The sequence below is a fragment of the Cetorhinus maximus genome, chromosome 4, assembly GCF_964194155.1.
Source record: "Cetorhinus maximus chromosome 4, sCetMax3.hap1.1, whole genome shotgun sequence".
Taxonomy (NCBI): Eukaryota; Metazoa; Chordata; class Chondrichthyes; order Lamniformes; family Cetorhinidae; genus Cetorhinus; species Cetorhinus maximus.
In genome coordinates this window covers 96872170-96896014 of record NC_135882.1, presented here as the reverse complement: position 1 = coordinate 96896014, position 23845 = coordinate 96872170, and the positions used below count along the sequence as shown (strand labels likewise).

General features: G+C 43.0%; 1 protein-coding gene across 5 annotated transcripts in view; it reads right to left on the bottom strand.

The window, feature by feature from the left end:
• Positions 1 to 6606: 6606 nt before the first annotated feature.
• Positions 6607 to 23845, bottom strand: part of pcmtd1 (protein-L-isoaspartate (D-aspartate) O-methyltransferase domain containing 1) — an 84222-nt gene continuing 66983 nt past the window's right edge. For all 5 annotated transcript variants that reach the window (XM_078540532.1, XM_078540530.1, XM_078540533.1 and 2 more), the window contains 2 exons: positions 22259 to 22382; positions 6607 to 8522 (listed from right to left, as the gene is read on the bottom strand). In XM_078540532.1, the coding sequence (XP_078396658.1) occupies positions 8155 to 8522; positions 22259 to 22382 (492 nt within the window). In that variant the 3' untranslated portion in view covers positions 6607 to 8154. The remainder of the gene's footprint in view (positions 8523 to 22258; positions 22383 to 23845) is intronic.

Genomic DNA, 23845 nt, shown 5'->3' with positions numbered 1-23845 from the left:
ATATTGGGAGATGGTCATTGTCTGGCTCTTTTGTGGCATAAGTATTAGTTGTTCCCTTTAAGTGAAACTTGGATGTTAGCCAGGTCTTGCTGCATGTAGGCATGGGTAGCTTTATTAAATCTGAGCAATTGTGAATGGCAATAAACGTATCTGATCTTACAATGGAAAGGCATTGATAAGACAGCAGAGAAAGGTTGGACCCAAGACATTCCTTGAGGAACTCCTGCAATGTCCTGGAGCTAAGATGATTTGTCTCCCATAACCACAACCATCTTTCTTTGTTAAGGTGTGATCCTATCAAGTGGAGAGTTTTCCCCCCCTTATTCCCATTGACTTCAACTTTACTAGGGCTTCTTGATGCCACATATCAAATGCTGCCTTGATGTCAAGAGCAATTACTCCAACCTCACCTCTGGAAATCTAATACACACAACACAGTTAAAAGTCTCTCTATATTGATCTTGGGGAAAATAAAGTGCAAACTGCTTTCCATTTTTTTAATATTAAATTTCCCTGCCGCTAACTGCTAAAATCAAACACATTGGCCAGAATTTTCCGTTCGTCGGTCAGGCGGGCCCAACCGACTCGGCGGTGGGCGGGCGGCCAATTGCCGCTGGCAAAACGGGCCAATCCACCATTTTCCACGGGCGGGCCAATTAAGGCCTGCACCGCGGCTTTGCGACTCCCGCGAAGAACGGGAAAATAGTCGCCGGGGCGGGCGGCCTCAGACTGCCGGTTCCAATGGGGAGCCAGCAGCCTGTTTAAAGAATGGCCAGGCAGCCTGCTTGAGGCAGTGAACCATGGCCACTCAGAGATCAAGAAATGCTGCATGGAGGGCAGAGGAGGACGGGGCAGGCTGCAGGAGAGGCCAGCAGGGGGCCACTGTGCCCCCAGATTTTCCGATGCATGCTTTGCTGTCCTCCTGCAAGAGGTAGGAAACCGGGGTCAGATTCTGTATCCTGAGGATGGGAGGAGGGCGGCCCCCCATGTCACCAGCCAGGCGTGGGACGAGGTGGATGAGGCTGTAAGTGCCCATGATGACGTCCGGCACACTGGCACCCAGGGCGGAAAACGATTCAATGATTTGCTGCGCTCCAGACGGGTGAGTACCATGTCTGTTTTGACCATTTGACCCAGAAGGCAGCCTTAGCCTTTGACCTCCCCCCCACCATGTATGGCTGCCGTTACTGCATAGGGCATCTGTCGCACGTTGGGTGGGCAAATGGGTACTGACAATGCTTACATCAGCCTTAGTAGTTGGGGAGAAGAAGGGCTTTCTGCGCAGCATATGTTGGTTTCTGTGGCATTGAGTAGTTTGGGGGCAAGCTGCAGGGGAGGCCGGTAGACACATACTCAGAACTCCAACACATATCATATTGATGGTAATGAGATGGTCCAAGGGGTGCCTCAAGGTCTTTTGTGCAAGTCCCATCTGCTGGTATCGGCGCCGTACCTATTTGCTCCTCCTTGCCATGGGCGCTAGGACCCGTGTGCTGTTCAAAGTGATGGACGCCGAATGTGTCCAAGGGGACCGTTGTGGGAGGAGGTTGGGACCAGCCGTACTATCTTCTGGGGACTCATCACTAGTAGTGTGGACAGGAGCCGCTGGAGGCCTCAGATGGGCCAATGTGGTTGGGATGCGGCGTGCGCATGCAGAGTACATGAGCGAGCTGCCCCAATAAAACCTCTTCTCTGTTTTGCAGGCAAAAAGTAACCACAATGCCCAGGAGTGCCTGAGGACTGGAGGCGGGCGGGCTCTCCTCCAGGGCCTCACACCCTTCAAGAAGCAGGCCATGGAGCTGGGCAGGAGGCCAGGGCGGCAAGGCTGGGATCCAGCGGGTAGGTATTTGAGGTCCACAGTCCCATCCACTCTGTCTGCCCACCATCCAATCCACTAATGGTTGCTGCAATCGTTAATGCTGCAACAATGCTCATTCACAGACTGAGACATTCTGACGTTTGGGTCATACAGCAGGGGCCCTCGTCTCCTTGAGGAACAGCGTCTCCACCACCTTCCAAAGTCACCTTATCCCATTTGTGACCACTATCACCATGGTCTCACATGCCATTGGATCGCTGCTGCACAGCCAAAGACTTAATCCATTCTAGGGGGCTTGGGACCTCCTGCACCCTTTCAGCCAGTGCGCCCCACATTACTTTGTCCAAAAGGTCCTCAGCACTTCAGCTGTGTACCTCATGGCACTCAACTTAGATGAATGCCACCACGTTACTTATTCCTGCACCAAGGGGAAATGTTGCCTTCTGGCCACCTGGTCTATGCCCCTCCTTACGGAATGAAGGGCAATAATATGACCTCTCAATCTCCCGTGTTCGGCGGAAAATGTCACAACTGTTTGAGATGTTTCCTCAGCCCCGCCACTATCCAGGCAACAATGCATCCACATCAGGTACCCCCGCACTCTCCCCACTCCTATGGTTCATAACAAGCCATGTGGCATTCATGAGGCCATCTGACCAGCCTGTCTGCATGTGCGTTTAATGGTTGGGGCCCGTCTTGACTGATTTCCACCTCACCAATGTTCTTCTCCTTTGAGTCTTTAAGGGTGAGCGACTTATGAGGCTGGGGGTGGGGAAAGGGATGAAAGGTTGAACTGAATGAACGCTAACTGATGCACTGTCCTTGTTGTTAATTTTAGCATCACCACCAGAGCGACCCACACGTCCGCACTGCAGCCCCCCCTCCACACCTGAGGGGCAACATGTGCAACTTGCAGCACATCATTTCAGCCAGCCAGGCACCAGCGCAGACACCTACACCTCGGAGGGGACTTTACCGTTGGCTAGTGTCCCGGGTCACAGTGGAGAGGGCACATCATGATCGCTGGAGGAGATGGTAGGGGCAGAGAGTGCTGATGGCTCCAGCAGCCGGAGGGCTGCAGGGGATGAGGCATATGCTGAGTCTGGCACTAATGACGTGCCTCTGGAGTTGTCCCCATTGCATCAGCTGCAGGATAGGCAGCAGGAAGTGCGTTTGCCTCTGGCAGGGTTGCATGAGGGAATAGTTCAGTTGCTCTCTGCGACGGAGGAGTCCAGGCAGAGTGCACGTGAAGAATCCGCCCTCAGGGCAGAGCATCAGGCTTCCTTCAATGAGAGATTGGCGACTCTCAGAGGGGCTTTAACCAAATGGATCAAAATATGATTGGGATATGCTCTGACCTGCAAGCCCTCACAGCGGTACTGGCCACAGGTGGTCTTTCCCATTGTGGGAGCTGTTGTGGACACCAAGCATCGGCACTCTGTGCCCATGCATCTGCGGTGAGCAGGGAGGTAGATTTGGACCTCACGTTGGCGCAGCAGCTGCCTGTCGTCGCTGCGAGCTCCTCTCAGGGTGCTCCGGATGAGGGTAGCAGCTCCTCCACCCCTCTGCCAGTCAACATTTCTTGCGTTGAGGCTGCAACAACTGGGGAGGTGCCAGTTCAGGAAATGGCCTCTCCCTCCAAGGCGGGGCCATCACAGGCTCCACGGGCCAGAGGATGCCCGCCAAGGTCATCTAGGCCAATAGGACAGCAGAGTCAGCAGGCTGTCTCACAAGCCACTCCGAGTGATGGGGCAGCACGTAGACGTAGCACCCAGAAACGTAAGCATAAGGCACCTTAGGCACTCCCCGGGTATGTCACTGGTGATTTTGTGTTGGCCTTAGAATAGGACCTATTTTTTTGTCATTCTGAAAAAAATCATGTGCGTTTTAATTTTGGACACAATAAAGTCCACCTTTGTTACCATGGCTGAGGGTATTCTCATTGTGGTGCTTTTTTCTTTTTCACATAATTATCATGAATGCTTGAGTGGAGATTGACGTTCCTGTACTAAGGCCTTAGTTGCAGCTGATAAGGTGGAAGATGTAGAACCTAAGTGCCACGTGTGGAAGTTCCAGACAATGCTGTTCCTGCTGATCCATGTGTGTGGAGCTAGCTGAAGATTCTTTGGATTAAATTGTCCCGGGTATCCCTGCCTCCTTGGTGCAGTAGCGGGTCGGTGTGCTGCCCCTCATCATTGCCCTGTGCTTCCTCATCCTCTGAGGCACTGCTGGATTCATCATGTGCAGCCTCATCCAGGGCGTCAAGGTCTTCATCATCAATTCCATTCCCCCTTTCCAGCGCAAGATTGTGCAGGGCGCAGCAGACTACCACTATAGAGAGACGCGATCTGGGGGGTACTGGAGTGCGCCCCCTGAGCAGTCAAGGCAACGGAAGCGCATCTTGAGAAGACTAATGGCTCTCTCCACCACAGCCCTTGTGGTGCCCTGGCTCCTATCGCTGCTCAGCTTCTGTTCTTGGACGGTGTAGTGGCATCATGAGCCACCTTCGCAGTGGATAGCCCTGGTCACCCAGCAGCCAACCATCCAGCCGAGCTGGAGCACTGAAGAGCCCCGGCACCTGGGAGTGTCTGAAGCTGTAGGCGTCGTGGTAGCTGCCTGGGAACCTTGCAGAGACTTGTAAAATATGCATCCTGTGATCACACACTATCTGCACATTCATGGAGTGGAAGCCCTTCCTGTTGACAAAGGCACCAGGCTCACCTGCTGGCACCTTGATGGCCACATGTGTGCAATCTACAGCACCCTGGACGCGGGGGAAGCCAGCAATGGCTGCAAAGCCTCTGGCTCGCTGTGCCTGACTTGCCTGGTCGCAGCGGAAGTGGATAAAGGTGGATACCCATCTGAACAGAGCGTCTGTAACCTGTTTGACACAAGCGTGGACAACTGATTGGGAGACACCACAAAGATCACCCACTGAGCCCTGCAAGGAGCCAGAGGCATAGAAGTGGAGGGCAACTGAGAGTTTCAGAGCCGCTGGCATGGAGTGTCCTCCCACACAGTTAAGGGAGGTCTCAGGGCCAATCATCTGACAGATATGGTTGACTGTCTCCCTTGAGAGTCAGACCCTCCTTCGGCACTGCACCTCAGTCATATTGAGGTAGCTGCTTTGCCGTCTGTATACCCTGGCAGCAAGATAGTGGCGTCGTCTGTGGCCCCTTGCACCTTGGACAACCTCTTGGCCCTGCACCCCTTGTGCTTGCGCTTGGACACCCAAAGATGGCTCCCCTGGAGGCTGATTATTCAGTCCTGGCTTCCTCCTTATTCTATCCCTCCCTTCCTCCTCAGGGGAGCTGCCTCCACTGGAGAGGTCAGAACCCATAGCCCCAGGCTAAATGGAGGTCTCCGGAAAGCTTCAAGGCTGAAAAAGAATGCTGTCTGCAGACTGGTTTCAAATTACACAAAAACCTCTTGGACATTGATGAGAACTATTACCAATCACACAGGCAAGTTTTAAACACTTTCACCAATTATAACTTCATGTAAAACATGAACAACCCCTCTGAGTCCACATATCCCGACATTGCAAACGTTTTTTTAAATAATCTCCTACCCGCCTGCCCGTTGGGCCCATGCACCGATCTGAAATTTGCACGGGCCCCTCAAAATCCTGGACAATTGGCAAGTTAAGGGCCTTAATGAGCCCTTCAATTAATGGCAGGCAAACTGAGTGCGCCTGGCAACCGAAATATCACGATGCCATGCGCTGACATCAGCGCGCAACATTTTACACGCTGACGTGTGGGCTACGCCATCCGCACGTCAGCCGGAAAATTCTGCCCATTATTTCCAGATATATCCCTGATCAAAGTTTACCTACTCCAATTGCACTGTTGCTCCATCGATGCTTTAAGGTTAATTGGCCTCAATTCCCTCAGAGCAGTGATGCAATTACAGGTCAAAGCAGAGGGATGAGACAGAGCATCCTGGTAGGATAGGAAAAATCAGGTATTATGCAGAAATAGCCCATTTCCACACAGAAAAGCAGCCAAAGGAAATTCCTGCTTAGGACTTAAGTTACTAATGTATGCAGAGCTGGCAGGGTGATATAGCATGTGGCTCCTGCTGCTAGTGAGTCCCACATTATCATAAAAGATGTATGTGAGGTCCATAATGTCTTTATACCTAAGTCATGGTCTTAATGGCTCCAGAAATGAGCCTTGAAAAAATTTTTGGCCAAATACTTGAACGTCAATATTTTTTGCAGGACTGCCTGCAGCGTTCCTATGCGGCCACACAGCACAGCATCTTGCTCCCATTACCCCCGCCCATCCCCTCAACATCTAACGACTGCCTACAATACATCCATGTTAGCACAGACACTCTGCTATTAAGATTAGGCAACCCCATTCAGTTTACAGATGCTCTAGCAGGGTCAGGTGTGGTGACCACACATACATTGAGATTTCTGCTTTACCACTTAATCCAGCAGAGTGAGATTGAGCAATTTCAGCTCCAATCTTATTCTGCTCAATTGAATACTTCATTTCAAAACTGATGAGAAAGCTCACAAACTTTAGTGCTGGTTGCTAGCTAAATATGCATTTAAACAGTGCTGTGAAGAAAGCCCATTAGCTATTGCCTGAATAAATATTTGCAAAGCTTTTGTTGAATAACTATTTGCAATTTTTAGAAAAAGGAATAGCTCATTAAAAGGCAGGCCATTTTGCTGGTGCCATTCTGCACATTCATCTTTTTTGAAATAATGGTACATTTTATTTAAATCCAACCAATCAAAAAGCAGACCATATAAAATTACTGCACAGATATGACAAACAATATCAATTTTATTGCAAAATATTTCCCCAAATAAATGTATACAGAAGCAAACGTATTCATTTAAATTGAACTTTCACTGAACTGCAAGTGTTTGCAATTAGTAATTCTATGAAACGAAGCAAACCATATTTTTGACACCAAAAAGCAACACTTCTAAAGATGAATTTATTTTTCTTGATCAAAGTTGCAGAAAATTACATATCTATGAAAATACATCTATTTTTTTAACTACTGTATATAATAGGTCAAATGACAAACAGTGCAGGAAAAAAGATTTTTCAATGTCTGTACAAAAAGTCTAATATTTACCTGAATATCACTCCAAGTATCATCACCAAGTTCACAATCCACCATGGATTAATCATCTTGGTACACCAGTATAACCTACTGTACAAGTTATCAAGAAAAGATCCCTCAGTGTCCTCTCCCTGAGCCGTACACAAACTAATGATTCAGGAGAGGTGCAAATGAACAAAGTACTACAGTAAGCAAATCAGTGGCCATGGTATATTGCCTTACTTTTTTGCGAATTTGCTACATAATCCCTAAGGTCCCAGAGTACTGTTTAAAGGTATTTACTATCCCAAAGTAATTTCAAAGTGAAAAAGGTAACAGCATTTTCATTGTCCTAACACTTGAAGAATGAAGCTCAAAAAATAATAAGTCACAAAGCAAGTTTTTGTCAAAAAGTTCAAAAGTCTTGGCAAACTTTTCCTAAATTCTAAAGTGCATCTGCTGTATAAGGACATTATGATATTTTAAGTCTAAACATTATTCATCCTCATGAATATGAAACCTTTTCTTGTGTCAATGCCCAATTAAAGGACCTGCCAAGTCATTAACTTATGGGCTGTAAACACATAATTAAGTAGTTGTACAATTACCAATTACTGCTGGTATAGCTAAATCCACTTTTGTACTGAATTGTTCTGAGAGGCCATATATATTTTTTGCATTGTCACAGAAAATATTTCCTCAGGTTAATATAGTTCTCAAAGTTAAACAAATACATTGCTTTATGTCCGTTATTTATTGTATGGTTGCGCATGCATGACTTATGAAGGGAAGTGGTAATAAAGTAAGTAAAAATTGCTAATTGCACTAGCAAATCTGGTTAATCAAGTTATATTAAATGGTACTCACCACTTAAATGTTTAAAACCTTAATGCAACTTTAAAAATAACCTACTTTTCATCTTCTCATAGAAAATGTGAAATCCATCGTCTCAAAATGTTCTTATTGTGTCATCAGAAATCTCAAGATTAATATGTATAATCTGAAGTATTCTGATTGAATCTCTAAGTGTGAGCTCAGCATCTGAACATAATGATTCCCTTCACTGGTAAAGGTTAAGATATTCATACTCAATGAATTAAAAGTAATCAAGTCAAACCAATTTAATCATACTTTCAATATTGAAACCTGCTTTATATTCAAGCAAATGTCTTTTTTGGAGTGATTACTCTAGAAAATGCTACATTGAAGAATTAAGAGATATCAGTTAACATAGATACCTTCAGGATTATTTTTGTTCAGTGCTATTTTTGTCTATAGAAGGTTAGGTATGCTTTCAAAGATTCTGGAAGTGGCAGACTCAGAATTCTTTCACGAAGCAAATTTGGAGAAGCCTCTTCCGGTTTGAAGTCTTCATTCATTTCTTTTTCTTCTTCTTCCCTATTTTCTTCCATTTTATCATCCTCATCACTGTCAAACGGCTGAGGTATCAACTGATTGCCCACAAATACATAGGTATCAATTTTACGCCTGCGAAGCTTCTTGCGCTTCCGTTTTGGTGCAACCTTCTGAGGAATGCCTTTGGCCTGAATCTCTTGATTTATCAAGTTTCTAAGATTACGGCGAATGTAAATTCTTGCCAAGTCCTGCAGGCATCGTACAGTTACCGGTGCTACAAAAGATAAAAAATAGTATTCTTATTTGATTGCTATAAATTAGTTGATCGCCTATAGTGTTACATGCAGCAAGCAAGGACTATGTATAGTCTTCAGCTGAAGTGGAGTTAGAGGGTAGGGGAATAAGTAGTCCAGGCCATGAAGATGTAATTTAGCCCCCATTTTAAAGTTATTCATTCTGTCCTTATATTCATATTACCAGTTATTATAAATTCCTATACGATATTTCTATACGGTGTACAGTATTGGTCTCTATTTAAGGAAGGATGTAAATGCATTGGAAGCAGTTCAGAGAAGGTTTGAGTGGGCGGGTTGTCTTATAAGGAAAGGTTGGACAGGCTAGGCTTGTATCCGCTGGAATTTAGAAGAGTAAGAGGCGACTTGATTGAAACATATAAGATCCTGAAGGGTCTTGACAGGGTGAATATGGAAAGGAGGTTTCCTCTTGTGGAAGAATCTAGAATTAGGGGTCACTGTTTAAAAATAAGGGGTTGCCCATTTAAAACGGAGATGAGGAGAAATTTTTTCTCAGAGGGTTGAGTGCCTTTGGAACACTCTTCCTCAAAAGACAGTGGAAGCAGATTGTTTGAATATTTTTAAGGCAGAGGTAGATAGATTCTTGATAAGTAAGGGGTGGAGGGTTATCTGGGTAGACGGGAGTGTGGAGCTGAGGTTACAATCAGATCAGCCATGATCTTAATGAATGGCAGAGCAGGCTCAAAGGGTGTAGTAGCCTGCTCCTAATTCCTGTCTGTAATGGAAATTGACCAAATAAACTTGTCACACTATTTATATTGTTCTGCTGGTGGTGGTATTGGGGATGTGTGGCAGGTTGCGGTTACAGCTCAGCAAGATTACACAACCACTTTCCACTATAAATGTTGTCATAAAAATCTTGCACTTGCTCAAAATTATTTATTAGTACACATTTAAGTTTAGTCAAGCTGGATATTATATAAAGTACTTAGTTAGTGATTTGATAACTTACTATATTCTTAGGAAAGTGGTTAAGGGGTGAATTCAATGGCAAGGGAGAAAAGTAATAGCAGAGGGCAAAATTGATGGCTTCAGTTTCCAGGCTTCAATTAGCTCATTGTAAATTTATATTAAAGGCAATATTCCCTCTAAGCTGTGCCGTGCAACAACAGCCAGTTGCACACAGCAAACAGGAATCAGAGGAAACATTGCTCAGAGGTGGTCAAGGAATGCAGTGAAGAGTAGAGCTTAGTATCAGTGTACACACAGAAACTGACTGCATGTCTGCAAATAATATCACTATAGAGTGGTAGCTTGTAGGAGGAGGAAGTGGAATTGACCAAGGAGAGATCTTTTTAGTACCCTGGGCTGCTAAATCTAGGCAGAAAGAGCAGCAATTTCTGGAGATACACTGACTGCTCTTGGAAAAGGAGTGGAAACATGCAAAGACATTTGATCCCAACATTTTAACACTAAAGGTCTGGATTTTAGCCCGGAGGCACATTCCATACACGGGGCTTGTTCTGAGGTCAGAGGGCCTAGATGAATAAATGGGTTTCCTGAACAGCCTACTGTACAGTTTTTAACTGCAGGACTCCTCTAAATTATTTTATTTTTGTTCCCTGCACACAGGCAGCCTGATTGACAGGTTTGAGGGCTATTCTGGGTCAGGGAGGAGCCTACATCACAAGGCTTCAATCAAGGAGAACAGTTAGGTCTAGGTGGGGGCTGAGGGGAGAGTGGTGGTGAGCAGATGGGGCAGTGGTGGTGAGCAGTTGGCAGATGATGGTCGGGTGAGGCAAGCAGGGATTGTGGTGGTGGTGTTGGGGGGCGGGGGGTGGTTGGTGGAAATGGTGGGTGTGTATATGTTTTACTGAGTAGCTTGTTGGGTCTCTGCTCCTCCTGGCCCATAAGTTGTGCCATAAACGCACTTGATCACGTTTTCAGCCATTCTCATCTCCTTTCAACTGCCAGGTTTCCCCTAAACCTGGAAGTTAACATGAGAAACCATCTGAATTACAAACAGAAAATGCTGGAAAACTCAGCAGGTCTGGCAGCATCTGAGGAGAGAGAAACAGCTAATGTTTTGAGTCTGTATGATTCTTCTTCAGAACTAAAGAGTAGAAATGTGATGGGTTTTATACCATTTAAGAGGGGATGAGAAATCATCCCTTGTCCCGTCTCCATTAAAACAACAAAACAGGCAGGTTTCCTGCTTAAGTTTTTTCTAAATTTTAACGTCTAACACAATCTCAACCCAACCATAAGAATCAGTTGTAAATATTGATTGGTAGGATCCAACAAAGCATGCATCGTTTTCCAAGCACCACTTCAGCGTCGAAAATAATTATTTTATATTTTGATGTTTTTGTCCTGAGGGCTTCAAGTTTCTTAGCAAATTAAGTAGTACAACCTTAAATCCCATAAAAGTCAATTTTGTGACTATAAACAGCAACCATGGAGTGGATTTTCCAGTCGTTGGGCAGGTTCGGTGGGAGCAGGCAGGGGCGGTCACAGAGCTGACCGCCGCCCACGATCAACTCCGCACTGCGATTTCACGGCGGGCGGGTCAATTAAGGCCCACCCTGCGTGGATCGCGAGCGGTAGTGCTGAGCTCTGCCTGTGCAGAGCTGCCTCAGGGAGATTGAAGCGCTTTTTAAAAAAATAACTATAAAGACAATAAAAATTAAATGAAACATGTCCCCTCATGTGACTGCCACATGAGATGGGACATGTTTTTATTTTCGAAAGTTTTTATTTAATTAGTATTAGCTTCAGGAAACCTCATCCCGCTCGTGGATGAGGTTTCCTAGAAACGTAAAGGCCGCTTGGCCTTTTCGCCTGCCCGCCAACCGTAAGGCTGGACGGGCAGTGTAAAATTCAACTCAATTACTTTGTTAAGGGCCTTACTAGGCCTTTGAGTTATCAGTGGGCGCACAGTTGACTCCGGCACGCGCCAGCTGAACGAAATATTGCACGAGTTCACGATGACGTTGGGACGCACGCCCGACGTTATCGCGTGTCATTTTACTTTCTGGCATTTCGGGCACACGCCTGCACGCTGCATGTAAAATTCTGCCCTATGACTTTCTATTGTTTAATGAAAGTGTTAAATAAAAGTGCAGCTGTCAATGATGTGGCAGGGGAAAAGAGTCATTGGAAGCCAGAGTCTGATTTATGAAGATTTCAAAGGAGGAAGGTTACAGTGGTGGGGATAGGTGCGGTTAAGGCATGGTGGGATTTAATCACAAGGATGAGATTTTTAAATCTGACTCTCAGTGGGAGACTAGAAGCCAACATAGGTTACCAAGCACCGGTGATGGGGCAGCATGATTTAGCATGGAATGAAATATGGACAATAATGTTTCAGACAAATTGAAGTTTGAGGATGCAGCAGGTTGGAAGGCCAGCCAATAGAAGAGCCAAATCCGGAAGTGACAATGGCACAGGTGAGGATTTTAACAGAAGATTGTGGGAGAGTCACAAGCAGCCAAAAGTAATTAAGGTTGAAGTACACAAATTTTATGACAGAGGGATTTGAAGTCAGAAGCTCAGTTCAGGTTTGAATAGAATGCGGAGGGTGGCTGGCCAATTACAGCATCACTTTTCGGAGTGATAAGTGTATGGCCCATAACTTCCGATCTCCAAGGGAGGGCATACCTGGGAGGTACCCCAGAAGATGCACTGGTGGACCCCCCAGAAGTTCCCATGCAAAGACCGCATGGAAGGCCATGGAAGTTCAAACTTCCAGTGGGTAAATTACCCTGCACAGGGAAGCATCTGATACTCCAATTTAAATCGGAGACTTTGGATGGTTCTGACAGTCTTCACAGAATCATTACCCAGGAAAAGTTAGAAGAATTAAAACCACTTCTAACTCCTGGGTAACTATAGCAACGACCCCACGCAACATCTGACTGGGTCCTCCTGACCACCCACCCCCCAAACCTGGCTTCTCAAGTGGCTGGGACCTTTAAAAACTTACCTGCTTTGCGGCAGGAAGTGTCATTAAAAAAAGGGACTGTGGCTTTCTTTCATCTGATTCCACTGCACCCGACTGAAGGCCTTGGGAACCCACTGTACTGTACTATTCTCACCCCGCCCGAGTTGGTAGGTCAGGTGAGAAATGTGCAGCAGCATTTTAGTGTAAGTAAAAAAGGAGCGGAGTGGCAATCTGACTGTGATTGCCACTCCTTGGAAGTCCTGGCCCAACTACAGCATCACATTTTGAAGTGAGAAGTGTATATATTTTTCAATTGCATTACTTACTCAGAGGGCAGAGATTTAAGATGCAATACTGATATACCAGGCTGAAACTAGGTGTCCTGCTGAATCAAATAGCTAGGGGAGAAGATAGGGCTTTAAATTAATAAGGGTCAGGAGAGTTCAGATAAGGATAAATTTATAAGTCTAAAGAGAAAAGTAAAGATTTGGGCAAAAATCAAGCAGATTGTGTCAAGAAGGGGCAGAGCATTCGTAACAATGGCCATATTGGGGGAAGAATAGTGAAAAGTTAAGATTAAAAGCACTATACTTGAACGCACAAAACATTTATACTAAGACAAATTAATTAATGGCACAAATAGAAATAAATGGATTTGATCTAGTAGCCGTTACCGAGATATTTTTGCAGGGTTATCAAGGTTAGGAATTAAATATTCCAGGGTACTTGTCTTTTGGAAAAGTTAGGCAAAATGGAAAAGGAGGTGGATAGCCCCAATAATAAAGGGTCAACTAAAGACAATAGGGAAAAAGGATCTTAGCCTAAGAAGTCAAGTAGTAGAATCAGCATGGCTGGAACCAAGGACTAACTAAATGCAAAACCAAATGCAAAAAACACTAGTGGAAATCGTTTATAGACCCCTCAACAACAATTATAGCGAGGAAAGAAAGTAAAAACAAGAAATGAAAGGAGGGTTTAATAAGAGTAATAAAGTAATTGTGGAGTCTTTGATCTTTATATAGACTGGGCAAACCAAATCGTTAAAAGGAGCCTGGATGATGATTTTATGGAATGCATTCAAGACAGTTTTCCAGAACAATATGTTAAGGAACCAACTAAGGAGCAGGCTATTTTTAGGTCTAGTATTGAGCAATGAGCCAGGAGTAATTTGCAATCTTACAGAAGAGGATCCTCTGAGGAAGAGTGATCATAATATAATGATGTTAATAATTTCGAAATAACGTGGTTAAGTCCAAAAATGAGATTAAATTTAAACAAAGCCAATTATGGAGGCATAGGGACAAGTTGGCTAAAATAGACTGGGAAATTATATTAAAGATACAACAGCAAATAAACAATGACAACTATTTTTTAAACATCACAATTCTCAACAAATATACATTTCTCTCGTGGATAATATTGGATTTACTCAAATAGGTAGCAAGTCTGAAAGCCTGAGGACTTGAGCCAGGAGATTGGTGGGGGTGGGTGGTGCAGAAGAATGTGGTTAAAAAAAAATTTGCAAAGGATGACAAAGAAACTGATGAAGAAAAATAGAATCAGAGTAAACTAACAAATGTTAAAAAACAAACTGTAAGAGCTTTCAAAGAGACAGGAGAATTTATGAAGAAGTATAAATGAAAGGCAGAAACAACAAAAATATTTGGGTGGAAATTTTAACTTTTTGACCTGTCAGAAGTAGAAGAGCCTGGTAGAGTGGGGACTCTGGAAGTTTCAGCAGCACTTGCGTCAGTGGCTTTTTAACCAAGCCACTGCATTTGCATTTGACTTCTGGGTTTCCCGACCAATAAGCATGAACAAGCATAATAATGATCTGCATGAGCCTACTTCAGGTGAACTATTTAAAATAGCCATGATCAGTTGTAAGATTGTGAAGGCAGGGGAACAGAAAATAAATAGTACCACTGGACTCCCAATGTGACAAGGCTGCGTCTTAATTCACGGATGCTTCCCTAGATATGATGCTGCAATGTGCGAGGGCCTGCAGGGAAATACTCTGCCAATGGGAAGCAGCAGCCAGCCTCAGACAGCAAGGAAAGATGTAGCTGGAGATTGCTGAGGAGCTTAGCAGTATCAATAGGGTGCCATGCTCCTCAACACAGTGCCAGAAGTGGTTTAAATTACTAATCAAGGCAGAAAGAGGGAGTGCATTCACATTCAACTACAGCCAGATGTACATATCACCCAACCCCATTATTCTGCCCTCCCAAGCCTACCACATCACTCCTCACACCAATTTACCATGCAGGTGCATCCACCTTCTGCCTATACACTTCTATACATCCCCACCTGACCATCTACTACTAACATACTTTCATTCTTTTTCATCATAGCCTTTGTGAGGCTGTTGGCATCATCTTGCTTCTTCTCTGGCTTTCTTCAAGCTTCCCTCAATTGATGTTTCAATGTTGTCCACCCATCTGATTTTTCTTCTTCATTTTCTATTTTTACCCTCCATTTCTCCTTCAGTTGCTGACAGGGCAACGCTGTTGGGTCTTCATTTCCAACAACCATACTTGGCTATCTTTCTCTCTCCAACTGTCCTTAGTTAGCCTTTTGATTCCTGAACTTCTACTTTTGATCTAACCCACTCATTTATCTTTCTGATCATCCAGCTGATTCTGAGCATCCTTCACCACATCCACATTTCAAAACCTATAATCCTATTCTCATTTTCTTTTTTCAGAGTCACTCTCACATCCACAGAGTGCAACACTCCACATTACTGACTGAACTAGACGTTTTCCAGATTCATGCTGATGCTTTTGGACTTCCAGATATTACTCAAATCAATTGGCATGCCTCGTGACGTAGTTAACTTGACCTGGATTTTTTTCTTGGATGCAACTTTGATGTTTATCATTGAGCAAAGGCACTTAAATTTGTCCACTGCTTCTAACTTAGAGCTACCAATCTGCTCTTTGCCATTGCCATTTAGAGCCATAATGTTGGTCTTTACCTCATTTATGTTAAGTCCAAAATACTCAGTTTCTTTGACTAGGCCTGCCATTGTCTCCAGCTGTTCCTTTGTTCCGACTAAGTATGGTGACATCTCCACACCTGAAATTCCATTGCTACAACCTCATATAATGCAGTCACAATTTTCTGGAGGCAGAGACTGAGTCAAAAAAACAGTACTCATAGATTCCCAACATGACAAGGCTTCTCCTCGGTTCGCAGATGCCTCCCTAGTCATGATGCTACAATGTGCAAGGGCCTGCAGCGAAATACTATCTGACTGGCATTCACCATCGTCATAATGCAATATCACACCTCTCCCTCAATCACTTTTAACAAACATTGTTCAACCACTTGTTTGATACATTCCATTACTCTTATTTATAGGTCCCTTCATTCTCTGCTTGGGGGAAAGCTCAGGGGCAGAGATCTGGAGGTGGCTCTGCAGCCATCCCCATGTTGATAGCTGCAGAGGAGGCAGCCCTGGAAATAATCGGAGTCTTGGTGTGCCTGGACCATTAGAGATGGATAGATGGAGGCCTTTCAGCTAACAGAATTAAATATCATACGACATGGCATATGACACTCCTGTTGATCTGATGTCAGCAGCCAGTGAAATATGATTATGTGCACAATGTTGACTTGACACCTTTTTACCTTGGCAGTTCTAATTCACGCATTTAAGCTTCCATCAGCCCATCAAGTATCCCACAGGAGATGGTGCAGGAGGATGACAAAGGCTCCTCAGAGATCGGTCAGTCACTCTGAGGGTGTGCCATCACAAGACTCATGCAGACCATGCACCAGCTTAGATACACTAAATTTGGTAGGACTATTAAGACAGATCAGTGTGTTTTCACCTGGGTGTCGCATACATCACAAGTAGGTAACAGCAGATGGTGGAAACAAGAACAGAAGTGGCGAGTCTGTGATGGTGGATGTGTCAAGCTTTGTTCAGCTGGCTTTAAATGCTGAACCTTGGGGGCTGCCGACAAAGTGGATAATTCAAACAGCAGCAAACAAAAAAAAAACCTGAGGTATTGGCAGGTTTTTCCAGCCACACTGTGCATGCTTGTGGAGGATCTGGGGGAGTCTCAAGCATGAGTGGCATAATGTTGCAGGTATCCGTAATGTTGTTACATCCATGGACAGAGTAGCCACTTGCAAAGAGCATCAAATGTGGCAATCAAGTGAGTGCATGCTGACCTTCATCATTGAGTTGCACACTCTGAATAGTACCTTAAATAGGATAGATCAAAAACCTAGACGTGGCCCTTCAGCATCCCATTGATGTGCAGCTAAGTGTTCCTCAGTTCATTGGGTGGTAATTGGGCCACGAGAGGGAAGAGGTGATAATGGTGGTGATGGGGGCATGGGAGCAATGTCATTGTTCAATGTGCTTTCACATCTCACCAAATGGCACCCCCATCACAGCCTCAGTCACATTGCCTTCTGTCCCAATGGCCAAGTTTGCCCCTGTACAGGAGCAGGTGGGGCATTTTTATGCAGGGCCCTCATTGGCTCCAAAACCCAGAGCATGTCTGCCAAAAGCATCTCAGTAGTCAGAGCAGGGTTAAGCAACCTGCTTCTACCTCTGCTGAAGCCATTGGGGTTATACCACATAGGAGCAGTAGAAAAAGGTCAAGGCTTCTAATTGCACAACACTGTGTTGCATGTTATATTGTTCTTCTATTTAATTTTTGAGTCACAAAAATTATTTGTTTGCACCACTTTCCATCTTGCCACTTTTGCTTGCTGCCTAGCAAGTGGCCTTATGATGAATGGTAAGACAGGACTCTAAGCTGAGCTATGGCTATCTGTGAAAGGGATAATTTGTTGATTGCAGTGTTGTTTTGCGTTAGGGGTCAAGTGAGTTCAATATATAGCTGACAGATGGGTGCAACTTTGCCATAATGAAGACAGCATGGATGATTGCAAACTGGTTTCATGACGGCATGAAATCAATTTTTGGCCTTCCCACCATTGTCCGTTCACGCCTGCCTTGACGCCCGATGCCAGCGGGTAATATTCTGCAGAATGCAGCACACCATGAACATTCTCAAGATGTCTCCTGATCTTTCCAAACACCTGAAGTGCATCTTCAGCTTCCTGATCATTTGCCATTGAGCAAACTGCTATACAATTGGAGCATTCCTGGGCTTTATTGCCAAGGTTCCTCATGGGTGTCATTAGCCAGATTTTAAAAGCGGATAGTCATAGTCTGCAAGCAATCAGCTGGTAAATCAATTCAAGGGTTGTAAGATCTCAGGGAGGCTGGACTGATGCAGGACAAATTCATCAGAAGTCCAAAGACGGCCAAAAATCGGTTTCACACCGTCAGGAAACCAGTTTGCAATCGTTCACTCTGCCCATCAATGTCGGGGCGTATTTCCCACCGCCGCACGCCAGGAACTCCATTTTAATACACCTGCATATCATTATAAGCCCTACTTGCCGGAATCATTCCCCCAAGCTGGATCATCCGGGCACCTCGGCAAGATTGCAGGTCGATGTGTTTCACAACTGAACATATGAGGCGTGCACCTGGCGAGCTGCACCTGAATTGGAACTGAGACTGGTTTGCCTACCTTGCTTCGGGCAGCACTCATGGTCATCAACACTAGGCTTCAGAGGCAGCACATCACTTTTAGGGGGTGCTCATGGACAGGTCTCTACTTATGAGACCAGCTGTAAGGCAGGGGTGGCTTTTCAACAGTTTCAAGGCTATGGCTTGCTTGGGGAAAGAGAAGAAGTGACCTCAGGCAAGGGAAGAGGCTGCAGGGCTAGGGCTGTACTGGAGAAGGGGGGTATCCCAAGGTGTGTGTGGGGACACTTGTTGATCTGTGCAAGTGGCCTCAAGAGGGTGAGGGCTAAGGAGGCAGTCTCCAGAGGAGATCAGGCCAAATGGAGATGTGAGAGAGAGAGTGGTGTCCCTTAAAGCAGCAGTGAGAGATGCCAGTGAATGTGTGATGGCCTTGTGAGTGAGAGAGTTTAGAGTATTGAGATGGTTGCCTTACCCATGCAGCACAGATGAAATCATTCATCCTCTTTCTGCACTGGATGGCAAACCTCTTCTGTGCAGCATTGGCACGGATCAGCACTACCAACAACTCCCAAGCCGGAGTGGTGTCACTGATGGGTCCCCTGCGGCCAGAGCTTTCTGATGTGATGTCCATTTCAGTGTTTTTAACCTATCCAACTGCTCCCAAACCCACTCACTCTTTGGAGTGAAAACTCTCTCCATAATGTTTTTTACTGTGAAAACAGGCAAAGAACATACAAGGTGTATTGGAAATGGTAGGGAAGCAGAGATCTAATTAAAGCAAGAAAATTAAAGAAGTTAATGTTTGAAAAGGTAAAGTATTGGAGAAATTAATGGGACTAATGCCTGACAAATCCCCTGGATCTGATGGCCTACACCTTAAGAGTTTAAAAGAGTTGACTGTAGAGATACTGGATGCATTGGTTTTGATCTTCCAGAATTCTCTAAATTCTAGAACTGTTGCCTTGGGTTGGAATGTAACAAAATGCAATCCTGCTGTTCAAGAAAGGAAGGAGAACAAAAACATGGAACTACAGGCCAGTTAGTAGTAGGGAAAATGCTAGAAACTATTATTAAGGATGCAGTAACAAGACACTTGGAGTCAACATGGTTTTAAGAAAGGGAAAGATCGAGTTTGAGGGTCTGATTGATGGGCAGATAAGCAGGGACCAATGGGTGAGTCTATTTGAATTTTCAGAAGGCATTTGATAAGATGCCACACAATAGGCTTTTTCACAAAATTAGGGCTCATGGAATTGGTGAAAATATATTAACATGGATTGAGAATTAGGTAACAGACAGAAAACAGAATAGGAATAAATGGGTCATTTTCGGGACAGCATGGTGCAACTAGTGCTTCACCTCAAATGCCTGACCTGCTGAGTATTTCCAGCATTTCCTGTTTTTATTTAATACACAAGAAATGGCAGGATGCTCAGAAGTGTAGGGAAAGTGTGATCTTGGAGGGCATGTTCACAGATCCTTGAAGGTAACAAGACAGGCAAATAAGGTGGTTAAGAAGGCACATGGATGCTTTCTTTTATTGAGGTGTAGGACTATATGAGCAGGGAGTTTACAAGAGAACTATTCAAAACAATAGTTAGACCACAGCCAGAGTATTGCACACAGTTCTGATCACAGCATTACACTAGAAAAGGTACAAAGGAGATTTACGAGGATGTTGTCAGGAATGCTATGAGAAAAAAAATGGATTGGCTGGGATTGTTTCCTTTGGAACAAAGGAGGTTATGGGGAGATTTCATTGAGATGTACAAATTTATGTTTGGGGGGGTTGGGGGAAGGTGGGGGCCTGGTGCCAAGATAGAGTGGATAGGAAGGACTAATTTCCCTTAGTAGAGAGGTCAATAACCAGGGGGCATCGACCTAAAGTCATTGTCAGGTGCATTTGAGGGGAGTTGAGCGGAAATTCTTTTCACCCAAAGGGTGTTTGGGGTCTCGAACGCACTGCCTGAAAGAATAGTCAAGGCAGAAAACTTATTTATATATTTTTTTAAAATCTTGGAATGCAATCAAGTGGTGTAACCTTCAGGGCCACGGACCAAGAATAGGATTAAACTGAATAGCTCTTTTTCAGCCAGCACAGGCACAATATTCCAAATAGCCTCCTTCTGTGCTGTAAATTTTCTGTTTAGTATTAAACTTTATATAATGTTGTGCATGAGCATTGCTGATGAAGGCCCTACAATAACCTTGCTTTCAATTACCCATTCAAAAATATACATGAACTAGCTGGCCTCCTGATTAGGTCTATTTTTTGGCTCCATTTGTTCAGTTAAGCCATTTACACATGATATGGTAGAGTTTCTGCTTGTATTATCAGTACAACCAGGGTCAATTGGCCAAACTAGTGCAAAACAAAATGGAAATTTTAAATGCAAGTAACGTTAAACTTAAAAAGTTTCTGCAATCTTTAATGCTGGTTTAATAATCATATCTTCTGAAGCTGGCCCTGACACAAATCTGGACACACCAGAGATTGAAATGAGGAGGATACTGAGTTTCTGCCAATTGCCATTGTTCAAGGATGGGCTTCAATTTGAACTTGGCACCTTGTCACACAGGCATTAGTAAACATATTTCATAAGTTTTTGCTTATTAAGAAATATTTAATTTATTAAGAAGCTGATTGGTGTATGCCTATGAAACTAGGAAATGTAGTTTTTTTTTTAAAAACAGTTACTTCCAGTGATTTAAAATCAAGTTACTCACAGATGGAGGACTAAACACTTATTAACAATGCTTATTTTTTGTGATAGAACCTTTTTCAATTGGATTAATAAAACTACATCAGGTTAGCACTGAAATATATCAAGAATTTTTTTTAATGCAAAGAAAAACAATTACTTTTATTGTACTGATCAATTGTGCTAGATCATGGAATATTTTATGATTGTAATTATGAAAATATATTTTAGTGGAAATTTGAGCTTTAAACTAACCAGCACAATTTTAAACACAACTTGTGACCAATTTTCCCAACTGTGCCAAGTGGGAACTGACCCCGATATAACTTACAGTCAACACACAATGCTGAAAATGGCAATCAGGAGGAAAGTCACACTTTATTTTAAAAAAAAACGCAAATTGAAATACACAAATGTAGTTTCCAGATGTGACAGAGGTTATAGGAGGACCAAATTGAGGAGTGTAATTTCAAAAAAAACCATTGTTGTCTACATATTATTAATTCTATTATCATGGCACAAAAATGATTCACGATAGTAAAGCATCAAAAGGTTGAACATTACTGTTAGACTGCATTGTTAAATGTAAATGGAGGACCGAACATCTATCGGTCATTTTTAGTGCAAAGTTTGCTGCATTAATGATTTTGCCAAAACACGTAACATTATTATAAAGCAAATAAATTGCAATTGCTAAAAGAATCACCATAATTTTAATTTAAAAACTCCACTGTAATCCTAACAAAGGTTAATTTGGGTTTACAAAAAGAATTACAAACAGAAAAAAGTTAAATCACTTAAAATACAGTTGAATGATCATTTTTCCAGTGTTAAACTTATTCAGTCTAAAATACAATATAAATAAGATCACTGGGGTTTTGATAATAACGGAACTTAGACCGATGCCTATACCAGTTTGCATCATGGCAATAAAAAAGTTAAATAATTATTCCCATTGTGAGAGAAAACAATTGAGTACCAAGGAAAATATTGCTAGTTACATTTAAGGTGGGAGATAATTAATTATTCATTTTTAATAAATATCTTAAAAGAAAACGCAAACAATCTTAATATGTCTACCAAAAATTAAAAGTTTAGACTTGTAAATTTAATTTACTATGAACAAATAAATTAAGTGAATGAATAAAGTTATTTTCAGTAAAATTATGAACCCAGTAACTGCAACCTTTCACTATCATTTCATTGATTTCTGAATAAAAAATTGACAGTGACTGCTACACCCTGCCCCCAGTTATATTTGTATCCATTGGAGCTTTTGTTAGAAGTGATGGGTGATGTCAGCAACGCAGTGGGCATATTGAAATGATTGACAAAAATAGAAGATATCTTATCCAATATGTTATCCACCTTGTTGCAAGGAACAGTAGTTCACCCGTGGTGCTAAAATCGTTATAATGATGGAGTGAGAATTTAAACTTTAAAACATAGAGTCTGTGCAATTGTATGGGGCAGGAGGTCCTATTATTGATAAAACATTCATTCTTCATGCACCTATTGCTTGAACAGCAAAATATTAGCTAGCTCAACTAATATTTTTTGTTTAAAATAAGGATTTTGAATACTTACGTAGTTTTACATTCTCTGATTTGAAGCAATCAGATCTGTTTGGTTGGATAAGAGGAGCAAATGAAACAGCCAATATGTTTTTGGTTTCCCATGTGTTTTGTCCTGTGCGTATTATCTGAGTAAGCTGTAAAGAAGGATGGCACTGGATAAGTGATTCTACAATCTGTAGAAGACATTGTATTTTGTACAGGATACATTTTTCACTGATAAGAGGGCCATAAACAGAGGCACATATTAATCCCATTTAGGACACAGCAAATACAATTGCTTTGCTATCAGCTATTAAAGACATGCTATTAGTACATACGAACAAGGAGTAGGAGTAGGCCATTTGGCCCCTCGAGCCTGCTCCGCCATTTAATAAGATCATGGCTGATCTGATAGTAAGCTCAAATCTGCATCCCGTCTACCCCCGATAACCTATCACCACCTCCCTTGGTTACCAAGAATCTATCCGCCTCTGCCTTAAAAATAGTGCCCGTCACGAAACTCCGTCTTTTTTCTGGGTACTTATGAATGCAGAACAAATCTTTGGCAATTATAGACTTATTTAGGCAATAGATATCTTGAACTCTGCAACAATATACACATGCCTACCTCTATAGTTTGCTATTGTTATTTACCATGTCAATATTTCAAACTCAATGGACTGCCTCTTGGGATACTGACAGTTGCATTAATTAACAGGTCATGAAAACTAAGTGAATGAGAAGTAAAAAAAAAAGACATGCTCTCAGGCAAAGGATGAGGCAAGAGCACTTGTGTCCTGCTAAAGTAAATGAGTAAAAATGTTTTATAATGCTGATTTCTACATTCTGCGGTAATTTTTATGTTTATGTCAGTGTTTAGGTAAAGGGTGCTTTTTCACTTTGATACAGTAATTGAAGTACTCCAGAGTAGAGCATGGACCTGATATGGCAGGTCCTATTTCATTAATATTATTTTCTGCCCCGACACAATTCCTAATCAGTGATCTAGGCAAGGGATAGACAGAAAGTTTAATGTTAATTGGTATAAAATTATAGGCAGGCTTATTCTATAGAATTATATCAATTAAGGATTGAATGAAGACTGCCCAAACTCACTGTAGATGAAAGCCTTATATTTTGTAAATGTTGAATTCAATTTGAAGTTAGACCCAGAGATGAAGGACAATGTGCAAATTCAGTAACAGACAAGTTTGTATAATTCATAACTTTCAACAATGTTATTTCTCAATTTATGTGAATTACAATATGATTTTCATACTTTGACTCCATAGTTCAAGAGAACTCATTCAGAAAATGGCCTAAAAATTATTTGAATGAGTTAAAGTTTGAAGTGACTCGAGATCAGAGAATATAAACTGTATGGCAATTTGAATAACAAGTCACAGTGTTCATTTTGTGTTCCAAGAAGCTTCAGTTTCCAAGGTGAGAAAATTGACATGGTACAATAATGCAGGCTTAAAAATGAATTATACAAGGGAAGCTGATGGAAGAAAAAAGGATGAGAAGAGAGAAAGCAGAATGAGGAAATGGAAGGCTATTTGGGATCGGAGCGCATATTGAAAATTCTAGGCTGCTAAGTACTAAAACAACATAATTG